The 22156-nt window shown below is 40.9% G+C and overlaps 2 protein-coding genes across 2 annotated transcripts in view; one reads left to right on the top strand and one right to left on the bottom strand.

The window, feature by feature from the left end:
• The window catches only part of PLEKHH1 (pleckstrin homology, MyTH4 and FERM domain containing H1), a 45248-nt gene extending 30036 nt beyond the window's left edge, over positions 1-15212 (top strand). The window contains exons 20-28 of the mRNA XM_053944447.1: positions 2496-2673; positions 3098-3253; positions 5779-5879; positions 7630-7771; positions 8666-8808; positions 9745-9874; positions 11460-11546; positions 12067-12213; positions 12521-15212. Of these exons, the coding sequence (XP_053800422.1) occupies positions 2496-2673; positions 3098-3253; positions 5779-5879; positions 7630-7771; positions 8666-8808; positions 9745-9874; positions 11460-11546; positions 12067-12213; positions 12521-12697 (1261 nt within the window). The 3' untranslated portion in view covers positions 12698-15212. The remainder of the gene's footprint in view (positions 1-2495; positions 2674-3097; positions 3254-5778; positions 5880-7629; positions 7772-8665; positions 8809-9744; positions 9875-11459; positions 11547-12066; positions 12214-12520) is intronic.
• Positions 15213-15909: 697 nt separating this feature from the next.
• On the bottom strand, positions 15910-21789 carry PIGH (phosphatidylinositol glycan anchor biosynthesis class H). The gene is made up of 4 exons (XM_053944446.1): positions 21597-21789; positions 19585-19794; positions 18840-18923; positions 15910-17308 (listed from the first exon to the last, which is right to left on the bottom strand). The coding sequence occupies exons 1-4, from the start codon at positions 21774-21776 to the stop codon at positions 17207-17209; spliced, it is 576 nt and encodes a 191-aa protein (XP_053800421.1). The 5' UTR covers positions 21777-21789; the 3' UTR covers positions 15910-17206.
• Positions 21790-22156: the final 367 nt, after the last annotated feature.

Here is a 22156-nt window from a genome sequence, read left to right as displayed (position 1 = left end):
CTGCCTCTTGCACCCACTGCAGAGAAAGAGGGAAGCAATTCTGGAACACACACCTGCAAATACATATTGAGAGGGAGGACAGAAGGTTCCCAGTAGTATAAAGCTGTGCCACTTCAACCATTCACATTAATTTGTCATTTAGATGAAGCTAGTTCACAAAAGTGAGTGACCTATACTAGCAAAAGAATGTTTTGTAGATATAACTGGAGCTACTGGAGAGTTGGGAAGTTTTTTGCTTATGCAGCTACTTTATTTTATTGACAGAAAGACAGACTAAAGTAATTACTTGGAATGAATTACTCAAATTGTAGGGGATTACATTCTGCTGTCAGGTTAGCAGGCAAAGTGCCAGAACAAAAGTGAGGCATAAAACATCTCAGGGAACCATAAAAAGTTAGGAGAGACAAACAAACCTGAAACATATGCTAGTACTGGTTTCTCTTTCCTCTTTGGTGTGTAGCTATGGTAACAGCAAGAAGTTGTTCTCCACTGTTCATGCTGTGCTCTTTCTTTGTTTCCATGGTGATCTGGTCTTCAGTGTATCTCACTGTGTCCTTAGTGGAGAGATCACAGCTAGAGATGTCTAGTTGTCTGTTGCAAAAATACACTGTTGTTAAGACAAAAGTAAAAGAGTAAAAGTAAAAAATCCTTTCAAACAAATATTCATATTCAATTAATAAGCCTAAATCTGTCATTGAACTCAAGGTAAAAGTCTCCTGGCACTGCAAAGGAAAAGGGTACTCCTATCAAGTATTTTATTAACTGTTGCCTCACATTTGCTATTTCTTCTCAAAAGCAAAAATACAGGTATTGGGCACTCCACAGTGTTCAGGTTCTCTCTCTATTTGCTAAGACAACATGTTAGGGATCTTTTGTCTAGTACTAGGAACCATCTCTTCAAACTTGTGCATTACCAGCTCCTAGATGGGTCCATTCAACTCATTAGTGGAGCTGCTCTAGTGTTGGAGACTGTTGAATTTCATAAGGATTTGCTGGGCTGTGTGAAACTGATTTATTACATCAGCTTCAAGCTCTACTATGCAGATGGTCTGCCCAAAAGCACTTCTGTGAACAAATATACGCCAAGCAGAAACAAAGAGGAAATTTATTTATATGATCCAGCTATGAAACAATTAATAGGGTTAGAAAAAAAACCCAGAAATTACATTAAAATGGACCTATGTTCACCTGTAGTTTAGCTTAGATTTCTAGCAGTTGCTAAATGGGATTTAGCATGGCTCCTTCTCCCTAGCTCTAGGAATACTTACCTCTCTTTGGATGGAGTAGAAACAGCCGTTTCTTGACCAGTTAATTAGATGTACTTTCCCTGTTTCACACAGCAAGTAAGACACTAGAATGTTTACGCTGCATAATGCCTATGGTTTAGATCTATTCTAGGTATTAAAAGATCTTTATTTGAAGAATTATAGATTTTAATTCTAGGTATTGTTTTTTTATGAAAGGTGATGTCAGCGTTCTTCCTCCAAGAGAGGAAGAAAAGTGGGGCAGAGTGAGAAGTCCAAATGAGAAGTCACAGGGCTTAGGAGCATCTGGAAACCAGACATAACAGCTTCTTGATGAAGCAAGATTATTCTATCTGAATATTGTCCAAGCTCATTACTGGGGAGGTGAGAAATATATTGCTACAGTGAAAAGCCAGAACTCCTGACTTCCATGTTGCTTGCAGGGATTTAACTGGAGATTTAATTATGTCCTGAGCTCCTGAAGGCATCTTGAGTGGAATTATTTTACCCTGGAAAGTGATAGCAGTTATAAATCCATGTAAATCCTTCAGTTTCAGAACTTACTGAGTATATACATTCTTAACATTTTTGTGCAAGGTGCAGTTGACCGTTCCTGCTTGATTTTAGAGACACATCTTTTTGATGCTTTTCGATGGAGCACTCTCTTCAGTAGACAGTAAACTGATCATCTTAGTAACTATCCCTATCCTTATTGAACTGTCAACAAATCTAAGCTTGCTTGGAATCTCTGTCAAGTCTCTTGGTTGGCAGATAGGGTTAATGGAAACTTACTATTTGTACAGCCATGTAAATTAATAAACACAGCTTGTAATGCATTAGTCTCACAAGATTATACAACTCAATATTTACCAGGATTTGACACGATAGTAACTAAGTTCCACTGGCATGACAGCAAGTTTGAGGGTGAATTGATATTGACTTAGCAGATACCATGATGGCAACAGGATACAGAAGAGGGCATGTGTCCAGTCCGCATAGAAGCAGGGAATACTCTTGTGTTTCCTGGAGAGTCAATTGTCTGCCTTCGTTTTACAGGTCCTTGAAGCTCAGGTTTGTGTTGTAGCTTTTCACTTGAGCTGTTAGTCTGTTGAGATGAACAGTGGATCTGCATAGAGATATATCTTTGCGTGAGCAAAAGCCCGAGGGAAGAATGAGTTGTTGTGGCATGGGAAATTGAAGAGGACATGGCACTTGGAGCATGTTTGTGGTTCTCTCCCCCTCTTTGCCTAGGAGTGAGATAGGCAAGTATGCCATCTACTGCCAGAGATCAGTAGACCGCACAGTGCAGGCTGGAGAGCGGGAAGCCAAGCCCTCCCGGATGGAGATCGTGTCCATCCTGCTGAGAAATCCCTACCACCATTCCCTCCCCTTCAGCATCCCAGTGCACTTCATGAATGGGACGTACCAGGTGAGCCACCACAGCTGCCTTTCTGCTGGGCACTAGACTGTACCATAACCTGCCTCCTTCATGTGGGTGGGTGGCACCATGGTATTTATACCATGTATGCATGGTATCTCCAGTATGCATATTGGGTGATAAACACTGCTTCTCCTCCTTGCTGTTTTAGCTGATTTCCCAAGAAAGTGAAAGGAATTTACCCCTAGCTCTACAGATCTTAGGAAGAAAGGGTAGCTGAGAAAAAGGGGGAGATGTTGGAAGTGTCTCAATATGGGAGAGAATGTGATATGAAGGGAGACAATACACAAGTGTTGTCACTGGAGCTGGCAGTTAATCCTGAGATGCTAATCCCTAGGAAACCACCTTCATTAGTTGTGATACCCATCAGTAGTCACAATTCTTGTATCCTCAGTTAAGTCCTCTTTCATTGCAGGTTGTAGGTTTTGATGGTTCCTCAACCGTTGATGAATTCATCCAGAGACTGAACCAGGAAACAGGAATGAGGAAGCCATCCCATATGGGATTTTCTCTGTTCACAGATGATCCTTCTGGTAGGAATTTGGAACATTGTTTGCCCGGCAATATGAAGGTATTTATTTTTCTCCTCTGCTAACTTTAGTGTACATTTTTGAAGGACTGCTAAATGGTTAATAAATCTCTCTTAATAAATTAAGATCAAATAAGCTTGGATATTGTCTATCTAGATTAATATTCACAGATGAGATACTAATTCCTGCACTTGGGTCACAACAACCCCATGCAGCCCTACAGGCTGAGGGAATAGTGGATAGAAAGCTGCTCAGAGGAAGAGAACCTGAGGGTCTTGGTCAACAGCCATCTGAACATGATCTGGCAGAGTGCCCAGGTGGCCAAGAAGGCAAATGACATCCTGGCCTGTATCAGTGTGGCCAGCAGGGCCAGGGTGACTGTCGCCCTGTACTCAGCACTGGTTTTAGGCCCCTCACAATAAGAAAGACATCGAGGTGCTGGAGCAGGTCCAGAGAAGGGCAGCAAAGCTGGTGAAGGTCTGGAGAGTAAGTCTGATGAGGAGCAGCTGAAGGAACTGAGGTTCTTTAGCCTGGAGAAAAGGAGACTCAGGGGGACCTTATTGCTCTCTACAACTGCCTGAAATGAGGCTGTAGCCAGGTGGGAGATGGTTTCTTCTCCCAAGTAACAAATGACAGGACAAGAGGAAGCAGACTCCCCAGAGTTGCTCCAGGGGAGGTTTAGATTGCCTATTAGGCAAAATTACTTTGCTGAAAGAGTTTCTCAAGCACTGGAACAGGCTGCCCAGGGAAGTGGTGGAGTCACTGCCCCGGTGGTATTTAAAAGACCTGTAGATGTGTCACTTGGGGACATGGTTTAGTGGTAGATTTGGCAGTGCTGGCTTGATGATTAGGTTTAATGATCTTAAAAGTCTTTTTCAAATGAAATGATTCTATGATTCTATAATTAGCTAACCTAATCTGATATAATTCTTAATAGAAATATCTATTTTTGTAGGTGATAAATTGCTCAATTTTTAAAACATCTAACTCAGATTTTAGCACATATTAAAGTTTAATTTGTCTTGACTACAAAATTGAAACATGACTGAGCTAGCCAGCATGATCAGATATCACAAGTGACATCAAATGTGACACTCCTAATTGAGACAAATTTATGTTAGACTGTGAATCTTTTGGCATGTCTGTATAAATTCCATGTGTTGGATTATGAAGTATCTCCTTGCTATCTCCAGATAACTCAGGCTTTCATTGTTGATAAGGGTACTTAGGGGAGAAAGCTCTACTGAGTATGGCTTCACTTCAAGAAAGAGTGTTGGGCCTCAGATCAAGGGAAAAAGAAAGCAGATAAAGTGTTAGCACCTGTGACTTTCATATGGAGATTTTTACCCACACTGCAGCTGAATGACTGCCTTAATTGAGCAGGCTGGCTGCCATGAATGAGACCCAATGGAGGAATAGTTGTAGTGACAACTTTGAAGAGGTCCTGATAACTATAGGGAACTTAAACAATCAATTTTACACAGTGTAAAATTTCACAATAAGCAACAGGGTGAGAAGATACCGAATAACTTTGTAATAGATGGTTTGAAAGGAAACTACCACAGACAGTGCCAAATGATATAGTTTGTTTTCATGGCCTGATATAGATCAGGTAATCTGGAGCTTTGCTGGTAGTTGGACTATCTGGAGAGATGAGGTATCAGCTTGGACAATCAAAGGCATCACTTTGCCTTGGCAAGTAAATAATAACCAGTAAATCTCAGCAGCTTAAGAGAGGTTTAGAGATCTGATTATGTATTTCATGTGGCTTCTTATGTTCACATTCCTTTCATTGAGATGCTGTCAAAAGAGAAGTAGGGGCCTTCATTAGACCACTTGTAAAAGGACTAGAATAACCAGAAGGAGCTGAATGGAACGAAAAAACCCAAAACGAAAACAAACAAAAACGATGTTATTATGTAAAATATGTCTGAGTTACAAAGTTGGAGTCTAGGACCAAACATTCCCAAAATTTGGACATTCATATCCAAGGGTTTGGTATAGCCATTCACATTCTGCTGCTGTTCAGAGGATGTTAGTGCTTGAGTTTGGCTCAAGAGGGCACTTTTGAAGTAAACCTACCAATCATTCATATTAACCATGCTTTGACTCACATTAAGGAGTAACCTGAGAGCATGAAAGTGATTCTTTTTTACATGAAACATGAACTGGAAGATGTCATCCAACATAAAAGGGGACTTTCAGGTCACTCAGTCAGACTACTAGTATGGGCATGGAGACTTAGGAAGGGGTGTTTGTGCAGATCTGTTCCTCCTGAGTTTGCTGCTTGCTAACGTGGACATAGCAATGAGAATTACTACCAGACCAGAATTCATGTGTGCCCCTGCAGGTTAAAACTGGAGTTTTCAGTCGGAAAGCTTTAATTTTTACATACTGTGCAATAGAAGAAGGATGTGTTTTGTCACTTTGAGCTGTGTTTATGCTGATCCAGTCTGTTTCTTTATCTTCTGTGTTTCACAATATTTTATTCACTTGCTTTCCCCTCAAGCCTTGGCTATATATTTCACCAAAGTTTGTGTCTCCTCTCTCCTTGATATTTTTAAAGATCTGTGATGTCATTTCTAAATGGGAACAAGCCTTAAAAGAATTGCATCCTGGGAAATATGAAGGTGGCACAAGAATTGTAAAGTTGACCTATAAGAACAGGTACTGTTCTCTGTTGAGTGGCCTTACTACTGGTGTTAATTAAATATTCTGGACTGCATATATCTGTGTAGATGATCTGTAATTTATAGTATCATTGGTGCCAAAACAATTTTAGCTCAGATGCAGTTAAATCCTACAAGAGATGTTACATTTACAAAAGCATATGGCCTAGGGGTAAAACCCAAACCACTTTGCAATAGCAGAATAGACTTAAAAAGAGTTAACAACTAGCAACCAGCTGTAGCACAATAAAGCATCCTTGGCACAATTTCATTTACCTAGATCCTAAAACACAATTGAAGAATATGTGTTAGGTAAAAGGAAGAAAAATCTAGAGGAAAAATCACTAGTGAAAACAAGAATGCCACAACTTGCAATTAAGTGAACAATCACAAAGATGAAAAAGATACAAGAACAATGTTGTAAATCATAAGAGCTGTAGAAAAGATATGTAGTAGCACTGTCCAAACTTTATAAAGAAAGAAATGTTAAAAATTAGATGATGAAAGATGGTAGAGAAGGGAAGTAAAAGACAAAGATCTAAATCAAAAATTGGAATGAGTTAATCACTTATAATACAGGTAGGAATTCTGAATTACAGTAAATCAAGAGCTGTATGCGAACAAGGAATGAATTTCCTAGCAGGGGAAACAAAGACTGTCCCAAAACTGAACAGAGAGTTCAATATTGAACATATGAAGATATTGTTGACTATAATGGTGAAAACAAATTTCTGTCAACTTTGTTAGTTGGTATAATAGAGGTAAAAGCAGAAGTTATTGCTTTTGACCCAGAAGGCTGTATTGGTTTCAGGAGTGAAACTTTGCAGTATTATTTTGTTGGGCTGGAATGTGCATAGGCTAGACAGCAAGCATGTTTTGATACAGTCTTTCCAAGGCTGGACTGTTCTAACACCAAGGACTCTGATAAGACATTTGTAAGGTCAATATTGTACTAATAGTGTAGTTAATCTCAAAGTGACATAAATATAAATAAACTGATCCACTGGAATTAATATCTCATGTAGTGGAATTGTGGAATTTATAGTCATAGATGCAGCTTGAAATTATGAATAGTAATATGTGAATTAGGTGCTGTGGACTGTAAGTATGAGGGATGGTTCTGGGAAGCATTCCCCAAGCTGGTGTCTTCAACCCCAACTAGTAACCTTGCTATACCACGTCAAAAAAATTCCAAGCATGAATGGAATACAAAACAATAGGATGCTTTGATTTACAAGCATGTTTCCTTAAACAAAGTCTGCTAGTTGGGTCTCCTATTTCCTGCTGAAGCAAACTGAAGCATTTTTTAATAAGTCTTCAGTGTAAGTGGTCATATCCAAGCTGGCAAGTCTACAAGGCTGCCTCATAGAAGCTTATACATACAGAGCAGAGGTAATTCTCTTTTCTGTGATAAGCAGAGAAGGCCATAATTTAAATATTGCCTGTCTGTGCTTGATTGGGATGAATGGACACTGATTTAGCTGTGTTTAATAAGGGTTCACTGTCTAGAAGTGGCTGACTTACAGAGTTCAAATAGCTTCCAAAGCTAGAAAGCATGTTTTGAGCCTCCTTGCTCAAATCTTGTTCATAAGGGAAGCACCTCGACTTCCAAATTTGTCCTGTACTCCCTCAGTCGAAAAAAACCAAAACAAAACACACTTTTATTTTGCCTCACCTTGATTCAAGTTCCCAGCTGTACTTTCAATTCACAGTATCTTTTTATGTTCACAATCCTCTCTACTTTTTAGACTGTATTTTCGGAGCCAGGCCAAAGGCGAGACAGACCGTGAGCGGTTGCTACTGGCCTTCCAAGTGAGCAATGAAATAGCCAGTGGAAGGTTTCCTGTTAATAAGGAATTAGCTCTGGAAATGGTGGCTCTAATGGCTCAGGTGAGTATGGCAGAAATCCTCTCTTTTGTCCTCCTTCAGCTGTACTCTCTGTTTGACTAAGCAGCTTCCTTTTACATCAAAAGCATATCAAATATACAGTGTGATCTATCAAACAAACCATCAGAGGTACCGTGACAAATACATTATAGTGGCATACATATGTTAGAACACCTTTTGCTGTAGGGAAATTTGCTCTAGCTGTGCCTCTCCTTTCCTTCTCAAGAAAAATATTGGGAAAAACAGAGTGAGGCTGAACTATCACTGGACCTGCTCCAATTAGTACCTTAGTAGAGATATGGAAATAGTACCACCACTAGAATTCCATTAATAGTAAAAACTGCCCCTCTTGTACTGCCAATACCCTCTTACTCAGGAAGAGCATCTTCTAAGATCTTCCATTAGGTCTCCAGGCTTGCATTTAGTATTTTACCACATAAAACACACATGGTGGGTTGTGGGCATGATAAGCAGTGCAATAGTTTTTACTGACCTGAAACTGAGTGTTATATTTGTTAAAGCAGTGTAAACTGAGGTGAAGAAGCTGGGGACATGGTCCAAACTATTTACAAATATGCTGTTGTTTTAATTGGCCAATTGAAAACAAATCCCCAAAGCCTGAAAGTTTATACGGATGTGTCTCCTCACAACAAATACCTGGCTGAGATCATGTTCCACTCTCTTAGATCAGAAGACAGTTCCTTAGGCAGTCTTGTCTTCAGTGGTTGCTCTTTTGTATCCATTTGCTATGGCTAATGCTGTAGACAACATTCCCCAGCTGTGCCTTTTTGCATGACTAATAAACACAGTAGTTATCAGTATGGGAATTCATGGAATGTTCTACTGCATTAAAAATCTCATAGTTCTGTTGCACTATAAACTATAATGTTGTCTTAGGTGGAATATGGGGATTTGGATCGACCAGGATCTTCAAGTCCTGGGGGAACATCACAATTGAAAATGCAGCATCTTCTCCACCAGGTTTTAGATAAATTCTACCCCAAACACTACAAGCAAAACATTACTCCTGAACAGCTCAGGTAAGCTGTTGGTTCTTCAATACTTTGTACTGAAATCAGCTTTTACTTGCCAAATTGTCTTTACATTTAAGAAGTTTCAAGGAGCCCTGTAAAGATTATTTGATGTAGAAACTCAAACAAAACAAGAGTGTCATTAAAAGGTTTCCTTAAAAGAAAAAAACAATGTAAAAAGAGCCAAATCACCAACAAATTCTGCCACAGACAAGAAGTTTAGGCCTTTCACTTCCAAATTAGGCATCTCAGTTTCAAAAAACTAACCGAAGCCTGAAATTAATTCTGAGTTTTTGTTTTACACTTCCCCCAAGTGTCAGTTGAATCCAGATGCTTAACATTTTCAATGAGCCATAAAGCCAGCTTATATGGGATGCTTCTGGCCATGCAGGAATTCTGGTAGGACATATTTTGGGAGGGTTTTTTGATGTTCTGACTTAGAAATTCTCACACACAATGCAGAGAGCTCAAATACAAAATTCAGATGTTGCCACAGGTCTCAGATCTATCTCATTTAAAGTGAGAGAATGGTCTTCCTACAGATCCTAAGCTACTTAGGGATGCAGTGGTGGAACTAACACAATTACCTCCTTTTGGAAGCAAATTCCATCTGCATGTAGCAAGGTAGCTGCCAAGCCATGTTGCGGCGACACCACAAAGCCACCCCTAGTGAGCCAAATCAAGAGTGAGTTAATACATATTGCCACTCCTTACAGAGCATGCTACAGGCAAGGTATGAGGAAGGTAAGAAAGTATGTGGAAGTAGAGAAAAGCTAAAATAAATTCACATTGTAGAACTGACAGTACTAACAGCCCTGTCTGTAATGCTGTGTAGAATAACCTTTTTGGAGTAAAGAGGTACATTTATTAACTGTTCTAATTTTACACATCTTTCCTTGGAAGACATTAGTAAATAATACTGTCTTGTGTCTTGGATTCCTAAAGGCAACTGACAGACAGGCTGGCAACAAAGTGGATGGTGCTGCAGGGATGCTCTCCACCAGAATGCATTCGAATTTATTTGACGGTAGCCCGAAAATGGCCTCTCTTTGGAACCAAAATATTTGCTGCTCAGGTAACTGGAGCACACTTTTTTTTCTGTTTCCAAGAGTGAATTATCTGAGCAGAGACATACCTACAGTCTCTGGTAACATGGGTTGAAAATGCTTCTATTTCAGAAGGGGAAAAAAAATTGAACAACTCTGTTGTGAACGAGCAGCCCTGGTACCACATAGGTTGAAAAAGAAGGAAGACAAATATATTCTAACCACTAGGGGTTGCTAGTGTTCAGTAAATAAATAAGGTTCCCTGGCTGTGCCAATTGATCATGCTACAGAGTACTACCTGTCCTTACAAGCCTTGCCAAAGCTTTCTCAGGCAGGAATTTTCCTGGACATCAAGGCTACAATGGCAGTTTAAAAAATAACATTTACATACCACAGTGGGGGAGGAAGGGAAGAGTCTCCCCTAAGTCACACCTGGCAGCTGATACCAACTATAAGGAGAATGGGTACTTCAGTCCTGTTCTCTGCTTGACACAGAACCAGATGCTTTCCTTGCCACATGAGAGATGCAAGCACTGCTAATGTCCTGTTGCAGAAATAAAAATGAAAGTACACATTGGGTAAGATACCAGCCCACAGGCAGCAGTGGGAGAGTAAAGAACAGCTGCATGGAGTGGTTCCCCTAGTAGCTTGTACCATCCCTCACCCCATTCCAGGCGAGAGCTCTGTACCTGTTGCTCATGCCTGAACTAATGTCTTAGCATATAATGGCTGTCTCAGAAATCAGAGAGGTTTTGGCATTAACCATCTTCCCCATCCCAGCAGAAATTTCTGCTGCTGAAAGCTTGAGGGAGGTCTTCTTCATTGTTACATGTCTCTTGTTTTGAAGTCAAAGCTGCTCTGGTTACAGAAAAAAAGTCTAACGATGAAAGGGACCTCTTGAGTAAATATACAAGAAAATAAATAATAATAAATATACTATATACTTTTCAAAAGACAGTTATTTCCACTGTCAGGACTAAAAGAGGTTATTGTCAAAAGAGGTTACTGGTATTTGAGGCTACTGACAGAATATGTAATTGAGTATACTGAAGAATCAGAATATAGAAGAGGTCCACCCACAGGTAAATACTGTTGGTATTCCTGATGATTAACGCATGTTATAACTTTTCAGCAGTTAAGCAGCATCATCTTCAACAGACAATTGATGCACATTTGCTGTAAGATTCTGTAAGAAACAAGATGTCATTGATGTGATGGTACTGGGTACACTGGTATAGAAACGAGCAGGTTTCACTGCCTTCCTGACAGATAGGAGCAGTATAAATACATGTGCTGAGCAGAGTTGCCATGTTATTGCTCTGTCCTAGCATTTCCTTCAATTTTAACCACACTGATGGCATGTAATTATTTCAGAGGCTTTTTTTTTTTAATCCTTGTATCTCTTGTGCCACTACTCCAAAAAGTGTATGTAAATCTGAAAATGTTATTCCAAATTTGGGGAAAGCTGTCTTAAAAATCAAACCAGGTCACACCAGCAAGCCTTTAGGATTTTTTCTCATCTTCACTTTATCCTTGAATCTCAACATTTATATCAGAAACATCATTCTGTGGTGTTCAAAAAATACCCGAATTAATAATTTTATTTCTCTCTAGCCTATTTTGCCTTCCTCATTGGAAGACTGTCCAGTCTGGATAGCTGTGAATGAAGATGGTATCAGCATACTGGATTATAACACAATGGTATGTTGAGGAACACTGTTTCAGAGGAATACCTTACCTAGCACAGAAAGACATTCATTCCTGAGTCCAGTGAAAGTCACTAACAGTTTGTCTTTAACTTCAAATGTGAATTATTATTAGAAGTTAGTTTGTAGAAGTCAGAGATGAGGGAAGTCAGTGTTATGTTTGAATACTCCATAGACAAAGGAAAATTACAGCTGCAGTGTAAGGTAGGGCAGCAAACATGTTCATACATCTTGCAAAAATCTCAGTGGTGTGTGCTTTACTACCACCATCTGGAATATAACAAAATCTGTACTGTGAAGTAGTGAAGCATCAAGCACACCAGAAGAAAACTAGAAATGCAATTCTCACTTGAGCTTTCTCTGCCAGCTCCTACCTATAGAACCATCTATTGCCCTTCACTGCTGGAGACCTGGTGTTCTTACAGAAAGTGGCAATATAAGCTAATATATTAATTTAAGGTAGGCATTTGGAGTCTTTTACAGAACTATGACTTTTTCAAACTCTCTGTCTGCAGCATTTGAAGGTCTCTTATTCATACTCTTCTGTGCTGACCTTTGGAGGCTGTCGAGATGACTTCATGATTGTAGTCAGTAAAATGAAAGAAAGAAGTTCTGGAAAAAATAGCACTGAAAAACTCCTCTTCACAATGGCAATTCCAAAGGTAATTACAAATGAAAAGTGAGTTTCTTTCCAGCTGGCAGCATCAGGCCTGGCTGTTTTGTACAAGCCCGGGGACTGGTACTTGTTGCTGCACCAGCTATATGTATTCAACGGATCCTTTGTAAGCTGGAACCTTTCAACAAGAGATTTATCTAGCTCTTAAAGACAGGGCTTCATTTTAAAACTGAACAATTCCATGGGAGAAAGCCATTTACAAAAGCCATGCTGTCAATAGATTCTAAAAATCAAAGGGCATTCTTACCTCTAGTAAGAATGACCTACAGTTAATCATTTTCTCTTCTCCCCAGATTGTTGAAGCAACACTTCTGATTGCCAGCTACATTAACTATCATTCGACTCCTTCACTGCTGTCTTCCACACAGCCCTCACGAAGCAAAACACCTGCTAAGAAGCCCTTGGAGACTGAAAATCTGTGCTTTTTTCCTTCCATGCCCCGAAGCACAAAGGGGCCCACCTTGCTCTAAGGGCTTGTTCCACATGAGCTGATTTTGTTGGTTATATACCACAGTTTAATGCAGGCTCTGATTCTTTTTCTATAATAATAGACAAAGTTCCTTAGAGGTAGAGGCAGTGTACTTTCTCTTAAAAAACACCAAAAAGTTGATTTGGGGGACTGTGCAGGAGTTTCCTTTCTGTGACACGTTCCATCCAAAATACCATTCCTCAGGTCATTTGCCTGCACAGTGCTCCAGTCATTACATCTGCACTCATTCTTCCATCTCCTAGTGTACTGCCTGGCTTTGCAAGTACATACATTTTCTTTGATCCTTCCCATTTTCAGCTTTCGAAAGACATAAACTTTTGTGTTCTTGCTCAGACATGAAAGAAAGACATTGCTAAGAAGGAAGAGGAATTAAACTCACAAGAATAATTCTGATGCAAGTCAAGGGTGATTTCAGACCTGAAATAGTGAGTATAGAATTAGAGTTCAGCAGTACTTAAGAGTATTTTCAACTTTAAATAAAGGTGGAAGCCCAGAGTCTTTTCATGTTGAGGACTCAGAACAGCTGGGACTGGGACAGTGTCAGAGAATGCCCTGGCACCTACAGGACAATACATTTTGGAAACTGATGCTGTTCTATGCAATAGATGAACATTAGATTGCTGCTGCAGGGCAGGGCTCAGTGTGCCACTTGCTCCACTCTCAGACAAGCACTTTCAAAGACTTTCTGATAACCACTGTTGTAGATGTGTTTGGAACTGCACATTATCTCAGAAAAAGGAAGACAAGGCAAGCAAATTTTGTACTTTTTCTGTCTTTCAGCAACTAGGACAGATCTTCCCAGACAAGCTCTGCCATTCTGACTTGACAGAAGCTGCTTCTTTTAAACTCCTGCTTCCTTCATGTTCCATAAGCAAGGAGGAGGTAGTCAGCAATTGTGTACTCATGTTCTCCTGACTTTCCTAAAGAACGTTGGTAGATTTGATTTTTTTTATCTGTTTCAAAGGGACTTCATTATGAGAAGGTTACTGAATTTTAAACAAATACAAGAAAAATATCAATTCTTCATAAAAAATCTAAATCTACTTAGTTTAAGTTCAGCTATTTTGATAAGCATTCTAAAAAAGCTAAGGAAGAATAACTGCACTTTGAAAAGTACCATGTCCAACTTCATAGTAGTTATGCATTCATGGGCAGCTTTCCCAAATTAAAACAGTGTGAATCCAACCACTAGACAGAAGTCAGTAATAGCAAACCAGTTATTTGCAAATAAACAAACCAACCATACCAGTGTTTTTACTCCTTAGTACCTGCCACCAACCTTGACACATCCAACTAATGCAAATGGGGGAGCTGATACATCAAGAAGGTTTTTTTCATGCTTATGATGGGTGCAAAGCCACAAACTAAAAAAGAAGAGTAGGAGGCATACAAAAAATTGTTCTAAGCCATCCCTCATCAGCATCTTTGTAATATAAAACAAAAAAAAAAAAAAAAAACCCAAACAACCAAACAAAACAAACCCAACCCCAAACCATCCTATGGTGAGTTACAGAAACAGTATGGCAGACCTAAGACAGGAAAAGATTCTATGAAGTAACCTGATTTGCACATACTGTAATGTACCCACTTGTTATGAATTTAAAGACCATCCCTTGAAGGTACAGAAAAGTGTAGAAGCTTTCTGAGCCAAAAATAACTTTAAGAAGGCATTTAGTCATTTTTGTTTTCCCTTAGGTTCTTTCCAGTCTCTGTATGTCCTGACAGTAGTTTGTATTTCCCCTCTCTCTCACAATTATCTTAGTACAGCTGTGTCTGTTAGAATACATGAAGTGTTACTCCTCCTCACTCTATCACCTGTGCCTGACAATTTCTCCTGTATCTGAAGGTCTGTTTGACAGTTTGCTTCTGGTATCCCACCAGTAACAAAGCTGCTTCAGAATAGGCTGGAGCTATCATCAGTGCTGGGGATGCTAAAGGCATAGAAGTCTCCAGTTCGCAGGCTGTATTTCCTCATGTCCTCAGAGACTTGAGGAGACTTGTACCAGGGCAAACAGGAAGCAGAGATGTTAAATAAACAGGAGCTCTCCTGAAACTCATTATTTTTTGCCACAGTTGCACTTTAATTTGAGAAGCATGATACACAAAACTTTTTCTTCCTTATTTCTTAAAAATATTCACCAGTACTTGAGTGTTTCAGGGACCACCCCACTCTGATGGATGCACATATCCCTCCTATTTATAGCTTACCTGTCTTCAAGCACCCCACCCTGTGTAGATACCTACTTTGTATGATTCTTTGGTAGAGAAAATAATTTTTTATTTTAATCAATGCTTTTGGCAATGACTGTTAATGCAGCATAGAATGAGATGACAAAAGCCTTTGTGTTCCTAACTGCTGTGTGTAAGTAAAAGGCTGTCTGGAAGATACTGTGAGATTTCTGTTTGTTTTTTATAAAATGCAGCTCATGAATTAATAACCATTAATAAAATGTGTATTATTCTCAGAATGAAATAAACTATTTTAAAAGCCAAAATATTCTTGATGTAAACAAAAATGAACATAGATTGTGTTGGGTATCCAGGCATAAACCATGGCTGGTAAAAACCTGCCCTGGATTGATTCCTTCTTTTTCTCTGCTGATCTCTTAGCTTAAGTGGATGACTACACCATGGGCACAGGATGTTCACTCCTTCAAAACATTGCTAAAGTAATCTTTCAGACTTCTTGCTGTGGCACTGCTTCTTGGTAATTTCTTCAGTGCACTTTTTGAGGACTTCATGGGATTTTTACAGCATCGTCAGCATTCCCAGCACACCTTTGAGCCCATGACTCTGTCCACTCTGTCGAGACATCTTTTCTCTTCTGACACAATAGGCAGTGGCACATCCCCAAGCTTTTGCCTTTCACTTGGACAACTTCCTGTGACATAAGCTAACCTGTCTTTCAAACTTTGTAGCACTGTGGAAAAAAAACCACAAATCCCCTTATCTCTACCTTACTGCATGATGGTGTGGTGCCAAGTGTTCATTCAGAGATTATGTAGACAAGCATGGTTCAGCACTGTACGAAAAATAAGCATGAATCCAGGCTCCTGCTAACTTGTGGGTTTAGCTTTTGAGGCTTCAGTCGCCTCATTTATATTACTAAGGAGTTGTGGAATATAGAGAGAAAAATACCAGTTAAGTGTTACAGTAACTTTTAGCTTATCAACAAAGAAGAATTTCCCAACCTTAAGTTACTGCCAAGAGCACTGGTCATTAAAACTCTATTCACATTCTCATTACCATCATTTTCAACAACACATGTGCCTCATATTCTCAGAGTAACTGATGTGGCCCTTTAAATGCCACATCTTTTCCATGTCCTGTGTCAACAGGCCCTGCCTCATTCAGCAATGGGTTCACATTTTCCCAGTGCTCCTTTTGATAGTTAAGCACTTACTTGTCGCCCTGTTCTTTTAAAAGTTTTAAAGTTCTTTTAAAAGTTTTCTTTGCCTTCTAATGCTTACATATTTCTACTGGAGTTCTCACACACTGTTCATGTAAATAATGATTGTTTTACATTCTTCTTTATGAGAAGAGAGAATTAATAGACTGTTAGTTTGACCAGTGTGGTTGGAGAAGTAGCAATTTCATCCTCCAATCCACTGTCACTTTTAGAATTCTATATATTACGAAGTCAGAAATAAAACTTCCTCTTTTCCTTCTTTTGCATCTTGAGTGAGTGTGTGAGTTATTTCTTGTCGTAGTACAACACTTACTGAAACCATTCTTGTTGCCTTTGACATCCTTCAACTGATTCATCACCAGCTGGGCTTTAGCTTTTCTAACTACATCTTGAATAGTGTTGCTACATTCCTCCCAAATTACCTGTCCCTCATTCCACCTTCAATATACTTCCTTTTTGTGTTCAAGCATTGCCAGGACCAGCTTGCTCATCCATGCAGGCTTCCTGGCATTTCTGCTTGACTTCCTGCTCATTGGGATGGACTGTTCTTGATCTCAGAAGAAATGATCCTTGACTATCAATCAGCTTTCTCGGACCCCTCTTCCCTCTAGGGACCCCATTTCATGGGACTCCTTCAAGCAGATCCCTGAAGAGGTCAGTCTTCAGATCTCTTATGTTTATTTCATTAAACATAACTGAATGCAACAGTTTAATTTTCTGGTTTTGTCCTTCTGAAATTCTCCTGTCATCAGGAAGTTACTATCTGAGCCCACACATCAGCTTTGGTATTTACAGTGTTTTTCAAACAAAAGGTTAAATAAAAACCAAAGAATGCATAGTTATGTCAGTCCAGCCAAAGTTATTTTATAATTTTAGCATAATTTTCAGATGCACGGAACAGTAAAAATTGATGCATTTTCTTGTCTTCCTTTGCCCTATTTCCCCTATAATTCTTTTCTGGAGAGGCAAGAAAAACCCTCTTCTGTCTGAACCTAAAAAGTTCTGCTCATGGGGCAGTTTTGCTTGCTTTTCCATGTGTCCCTCTGAGTCCTGCTGAAAGTTTGCTGTCTTTTTTTTCAGCTATTTTATTTCACTTGATTGTGGAGCTGTCTTCCTCTGCTCCAGGATCTCTTGACAACTTTTGTACACTTCTATCAAGCAGTCCAGTCGTGGCTTGGAGCTCTACAAGTCAAACAACAGAGAATCAGGCTCTGAACTGAAACACCAATTAATTTTACCCAAACAGCAAACAGTGGTCAAAGTACAATGATTTTTCATCAATTCTAACCTGGACTAGCTTAAAACTAGCAAGGAAGTGGAAGTTTCATGGTCCCACAGTCCCTATGATCCTATAACTTTTGAGCTCCCAAAACAGCATTACTGTGTAAAGTCCATCAAATGCCTCCTTGCAAGAGTTGCTTAAGAGAACAAAAGGTCAAATTAGTGCAGTAGGGCTCCTAGGCTGAGTGACATGGGAAATTGTATTTTTGAAGGTTGACATAACTTAGAGAAACCCAATGAAAGAGACACAATAAAGTTACACATCATTGCTCCTTCAAAACTAACATACTAACTTGCATGTTAAAATAATTACAGACAGGTACTGAATTTCAAAATGGAAGTTCCGTACCTTCTATGCTGCTGGAGTCAACTCTACCAGTGCTAAGGTATTTCCATGAAAACAAAACTGTTCAGAGTTGAAAAGTCAGGAAAAAAACCAAAAAAAACAAAAAAAAAACCAAAAAAACAAACAAATAAAAAAAAAAAAAAACAATACAGATGCTGCCAGGCAGAGCCTTTAGAATTTAGTAGTTGTTGATTTCCCACAAATCTACTTTTTCCCTTGTTTATATGCGAAATATCTAATTTGTATTACTGTTATTAAAGATCTTTACAATTGTGGGACTGAGTTAGCAGCAAGTGTAAATGGAATAGATTATTTATACTCCTAAGTTTTTAGGTGAAGACTGACTGCATCCAGTTACAAACTGTTTGCAGATTACAAAACAGTCACCAGCAGCGGGTGAATTCTTACAGCTAAGAAGAGCTGTAAGAAGTCTGAGAGTCTAAGAAGTGAGGTACCTCTGTCCTGCTTCCACCCCTCAAGGATAAGGGCACTGTTGTGTTAGGCATGAACACACACAAAGCAAATCCATTCCAAAGATGGGATTATGAAGTCAGAACACATTAGCGAAAGAAGAGAGAGGGGAGACGAGGTGACAGCAACACAAACATCTTATGATACATTAAACAAATTGGTCATGGCTTGTACCATGATCTTTGTCAGCAGGGCAGGCAGGGGAAGTCATTCCAATGCCAAGGAGGATTTATGAGAACTTTTGGTACACAGAGCTAAGAGAAAAATCAGCTGCAGCACAGTGCCAGAGTTATGGTGGTAACCCTGAGCACAGGACTGCACAGAAAGCTCTACAAGTCCTCAGCACCCAATGTGAGCTGAAGACTTTTAGTTCATGCAAACTCCTGGCTGGGTTCAAATTGACACAACTCCCTGTTGTTTGAATGGAGAGCAAATGAAAAAACCCATCCCTAATATGTAGTTCTGTAAGACTTCAAATGCCACCCACCCTGACAGCCCAGCCAGGGAAAGGCAACTGTCACCAGCTACCTGGTAGCAGAATAATGATATGCTTAGGCAACTGATGCACACACAGAGAGCACAATCTGGATTTCTCCACCGTTCAGTCAAACTCACTTGAAAGAGTGGCACGACCTCAGATACTCCCTGAGGATCTTCAGGGTCCTGGAGGAGGATACATAGGTAGTAGATAACTTTTTGCTACAAGACAAACAGACAAAAATCATTGGAGTATAAAAATGCTATCAAACTGCCTGGAGTTAGCACAGAAGTAGGATCTGTTTCAACCCACTGGGCTGAAGGCAAATCCTGCCAGGTCACAGTCAAGTCTACAAATTTGTATCAATAGCTTTCACTCAATAAAGAAATCATTTTGACTATTTTCTTCTATTAAGTTTTTAACCTGAAAAGAACACACACATGCTGGAAGGGTAAGGTCTGCTTTTCTACAGGAGCTTTGCAGAAAACCCCGGCAATAGGAAAAACCATCGTTTGTGTTGTTGTAGCTTCTCATCTCCACCTTGATTACATATGGAGTTGGGCATCAGGATTTGTAAGAACATAAGACAAGATAACATAACATAAGAACATAACATAAGAACATAACACAAAGAACGGAACCCACTAGCTCAATGACAGTGGCATTATCCAAGGGATGGATTTGGCTTTTTGAGGTTATTTGCTTGGTTTGAGTTCTCCTTTAAAGGAGAGAGACGACAAATTAAGTTGAAAAATCTGAAGCTCCTGATGCCAGTAAAGCTACGGATGGTGCTGTGTTTAATTGCTCTGGTAAATCATGCTCATGAAAATACACTGGATGTGAGTGTGCCCAGACACAAGAAGACAGACTTTGTATGATTACCATATGGATGGCTTCATTGATAACCACATCCTTCACTTGAGCCATCTCAATGAAGGTCGTGCTCTCTTTCCCTGAGGCATAGGAGGAAGTCACCTGAATGCCGAGCGAGCCGATGACCAGCAGGGATTCCTGGTCAATCTTCACGAAGTGCAGGTATATGATCAGGCCAATCAGCGTGAGGAAGATGGCGGCAGAGAGCACCATGCTGCTCTGTAACACAAGCCAAGAAAAGGCAGAGCTCTGGTCTTACAGTTACTTTAACACAGCTTTAGAGAAATTTAAATTGCACAGTAAATTGTATATTAAAGCTACAGGTGCAAAACATTTTTACTTAGGTAGAGTCCTTTTATTCACCTCGCTGGCTGATATATATGTAATGAGATTTAAATCAGTCTTTGCAGTATGCACTAAAAGAACTGGGAGCTGAAACTGAAAACTGCAAGAAAATTCTATTCCTTTCCAAGTTCAATGCAGAAATCTCAACCCAAACAAGCCAGTTGTATCAATTAGAGTATTATGCCAACTTATAAAGATGATGTCACTGACAAAAAAGTGTTGTGAAATGTTTACAGGAACCAAGGGTGGATTCTCAGAGTGGAGGAACCCTCCTTCAGGATAAACACTGCCAGGGTGGTTTTCTTACCATGAACTGCTAGTCTAAACTTGTTCAAACTACACCCTCTTCTTGCCTTAAATACCTATCCAAAGAAAATTTGCTTTATCCTGTATTTTGTGTAAGAATGTCTTTTGCATGCCACAATCTTGGGATTGCTGTTACATTTTTATATATAACTGATGACACTATAGTCACCATTAAGTCATCTGAAGACCTGGTAATAAATTCTAAAGGTCCACAACCTACAACCTGTTTCTGGGACGTGTTTTAGAGACCTCCAGACCACCTACGAATGAATGAGAGTTATAAGTGACACTTCCTAAAGAACCAAAACTGCACAGCCTGTACCACCATGTGAGCAAAAGAAGCCATGGCTTCAGGAAGCACACAGGAGTTCTCCAAAAGTTTGCTTGCTATCACAGGGGAAAAAAACAGTCGTGAAGTACAGACACTGAAATCCACAAACACAGAGAGACACTTTCAGACCTGATTTCCTGGCAAAAGGAAGAATTGCAGTCACTTGCATGCAGGCCGCAGGAGCATGTGTAAGCAGGAGGGCAGTGGGTGGTAACCACTGACTGTGGTGTATGCTTTCGTAAAAAATGAAACTCAAACATGAATCATCTATTCCTGTCTGACTCCTGACAACTGACTCTATCTTCCTTTCTTAGGAAAGATTACTGAGAAAAACTGATTTGCAATAGTCAAAGCATGGGTCACAGTGACCAGCTTCTTTGGTCAAGCTACTGAATTCAGTCTGGACATAACTTGTCTGGGTCCAGTTTCTGATGAATCCAAAAGCATTAGTTTAGAAATCAGCAGATTTTTAAATCTGTACTGCAAACATCTTTTTGCCTCAGCTGTGAAAATTGATGATATTCATGGTGCAGTGCTGTGTCACTCAGAAAAATTCCTTTTGGGGATTAAAAATCATTCACCTTATTCAATTCCTCCTTAATTTCAGATTCTCACAACTCATCTCTCCAAGTGAGCACGTGTTATTTGGACTCACAAGCATGTGCCAGACATCACTCAGCACCCAGACATACATCTACCCTATCTGTCAAGAGGCTACAAACCAACAAAGGCACCCGAGAAGACACTGGGGCAAGCAGGTGGCAGCCCGCGGCCTTCAGGCTGGCACGGCTCTCCCTTTGCCACCACACACCCATCAGCTCGGCGTCCCCGGGGCGCGGGGGATGCCCCCGAGTGGCGCTGAGCACCTTCCCACGGGCTCCGGCCGCCCTCCATGCCCCGGGCGCCGCTAGCCAAGGCTGCCCAGCCCGCGGGACTCCTCTGCGCGCCCCCAGCGCGACAGCGGGACACGGGCTGAGGGGCGCAGCCGGCGCCGGGCCCGAGCCGCGGAGGGGCCCGAGGGCGGCGGCGGGGCCGGTACCTCGCTGAGCGCGAAGAGCCCGTAGGCCGCCAGCCAGACGGCGGAGGTGGCGGCGCTGAGCGAGCGCAGCTGCAGCCGGGGGCCGCGCACCGCCAGCTCCCGGCAGGACGCGCTGTGCTGGCGGCGCCGCAGCGCGATCGGCACCCCGGAGGCCGAGAGGAAGCGCCGCTCCTCCGCCATGCCGGGCAGGCGGGGCCCGGCCCGGCCGGCCTCCCGCGGGAGGAGCCTGAGCCGACGGCAGGCTCTGGCCGCTCCGCTCGCTCTCTCCGGGCCGGCCGCCTGGCGCTGCCGGCGCCTGCTCGGGCCGCAGGGTGGTGCTGCCGCTGGGTTGTCTCGCTTGGTTGTACCTCGCCGGGCGTCTGTCCTTAATCTCGATGACATCAGCGGTTTGCACATGTTGATAATTCATTGCTTGCTTCCTCTGTTTATGGAGTATGAGCTTTAAAGGGCACACGGTTTAGTGGTGCTGCACGTGTCTCTTACCGTGATGAAGAGACTGGGGTTTTCATGGAATCATAGACTGTTAAGGGACTGGAATGAAACTTAAAGATCATCTAGTT

The sequence above is a fragment of the Vidua chalybeata genome, chromosome 6 (genome assembly GCF_026979565.1).
Source record: "Vidua chalybeata isolate OUT-0048 chromosome 6, bVidCha1 merged haplotype, whole genome shotgun sequence".
Classification (NCBI taxonomy): Eukaryota; Metazoa; Chordata; class Aves; order Passeriformes; family Viduidae; genus Vidua; species Vidua chalybeata.
This window is presented reverse-complemented; position numbering and strand designations above follow the sequence as displayed.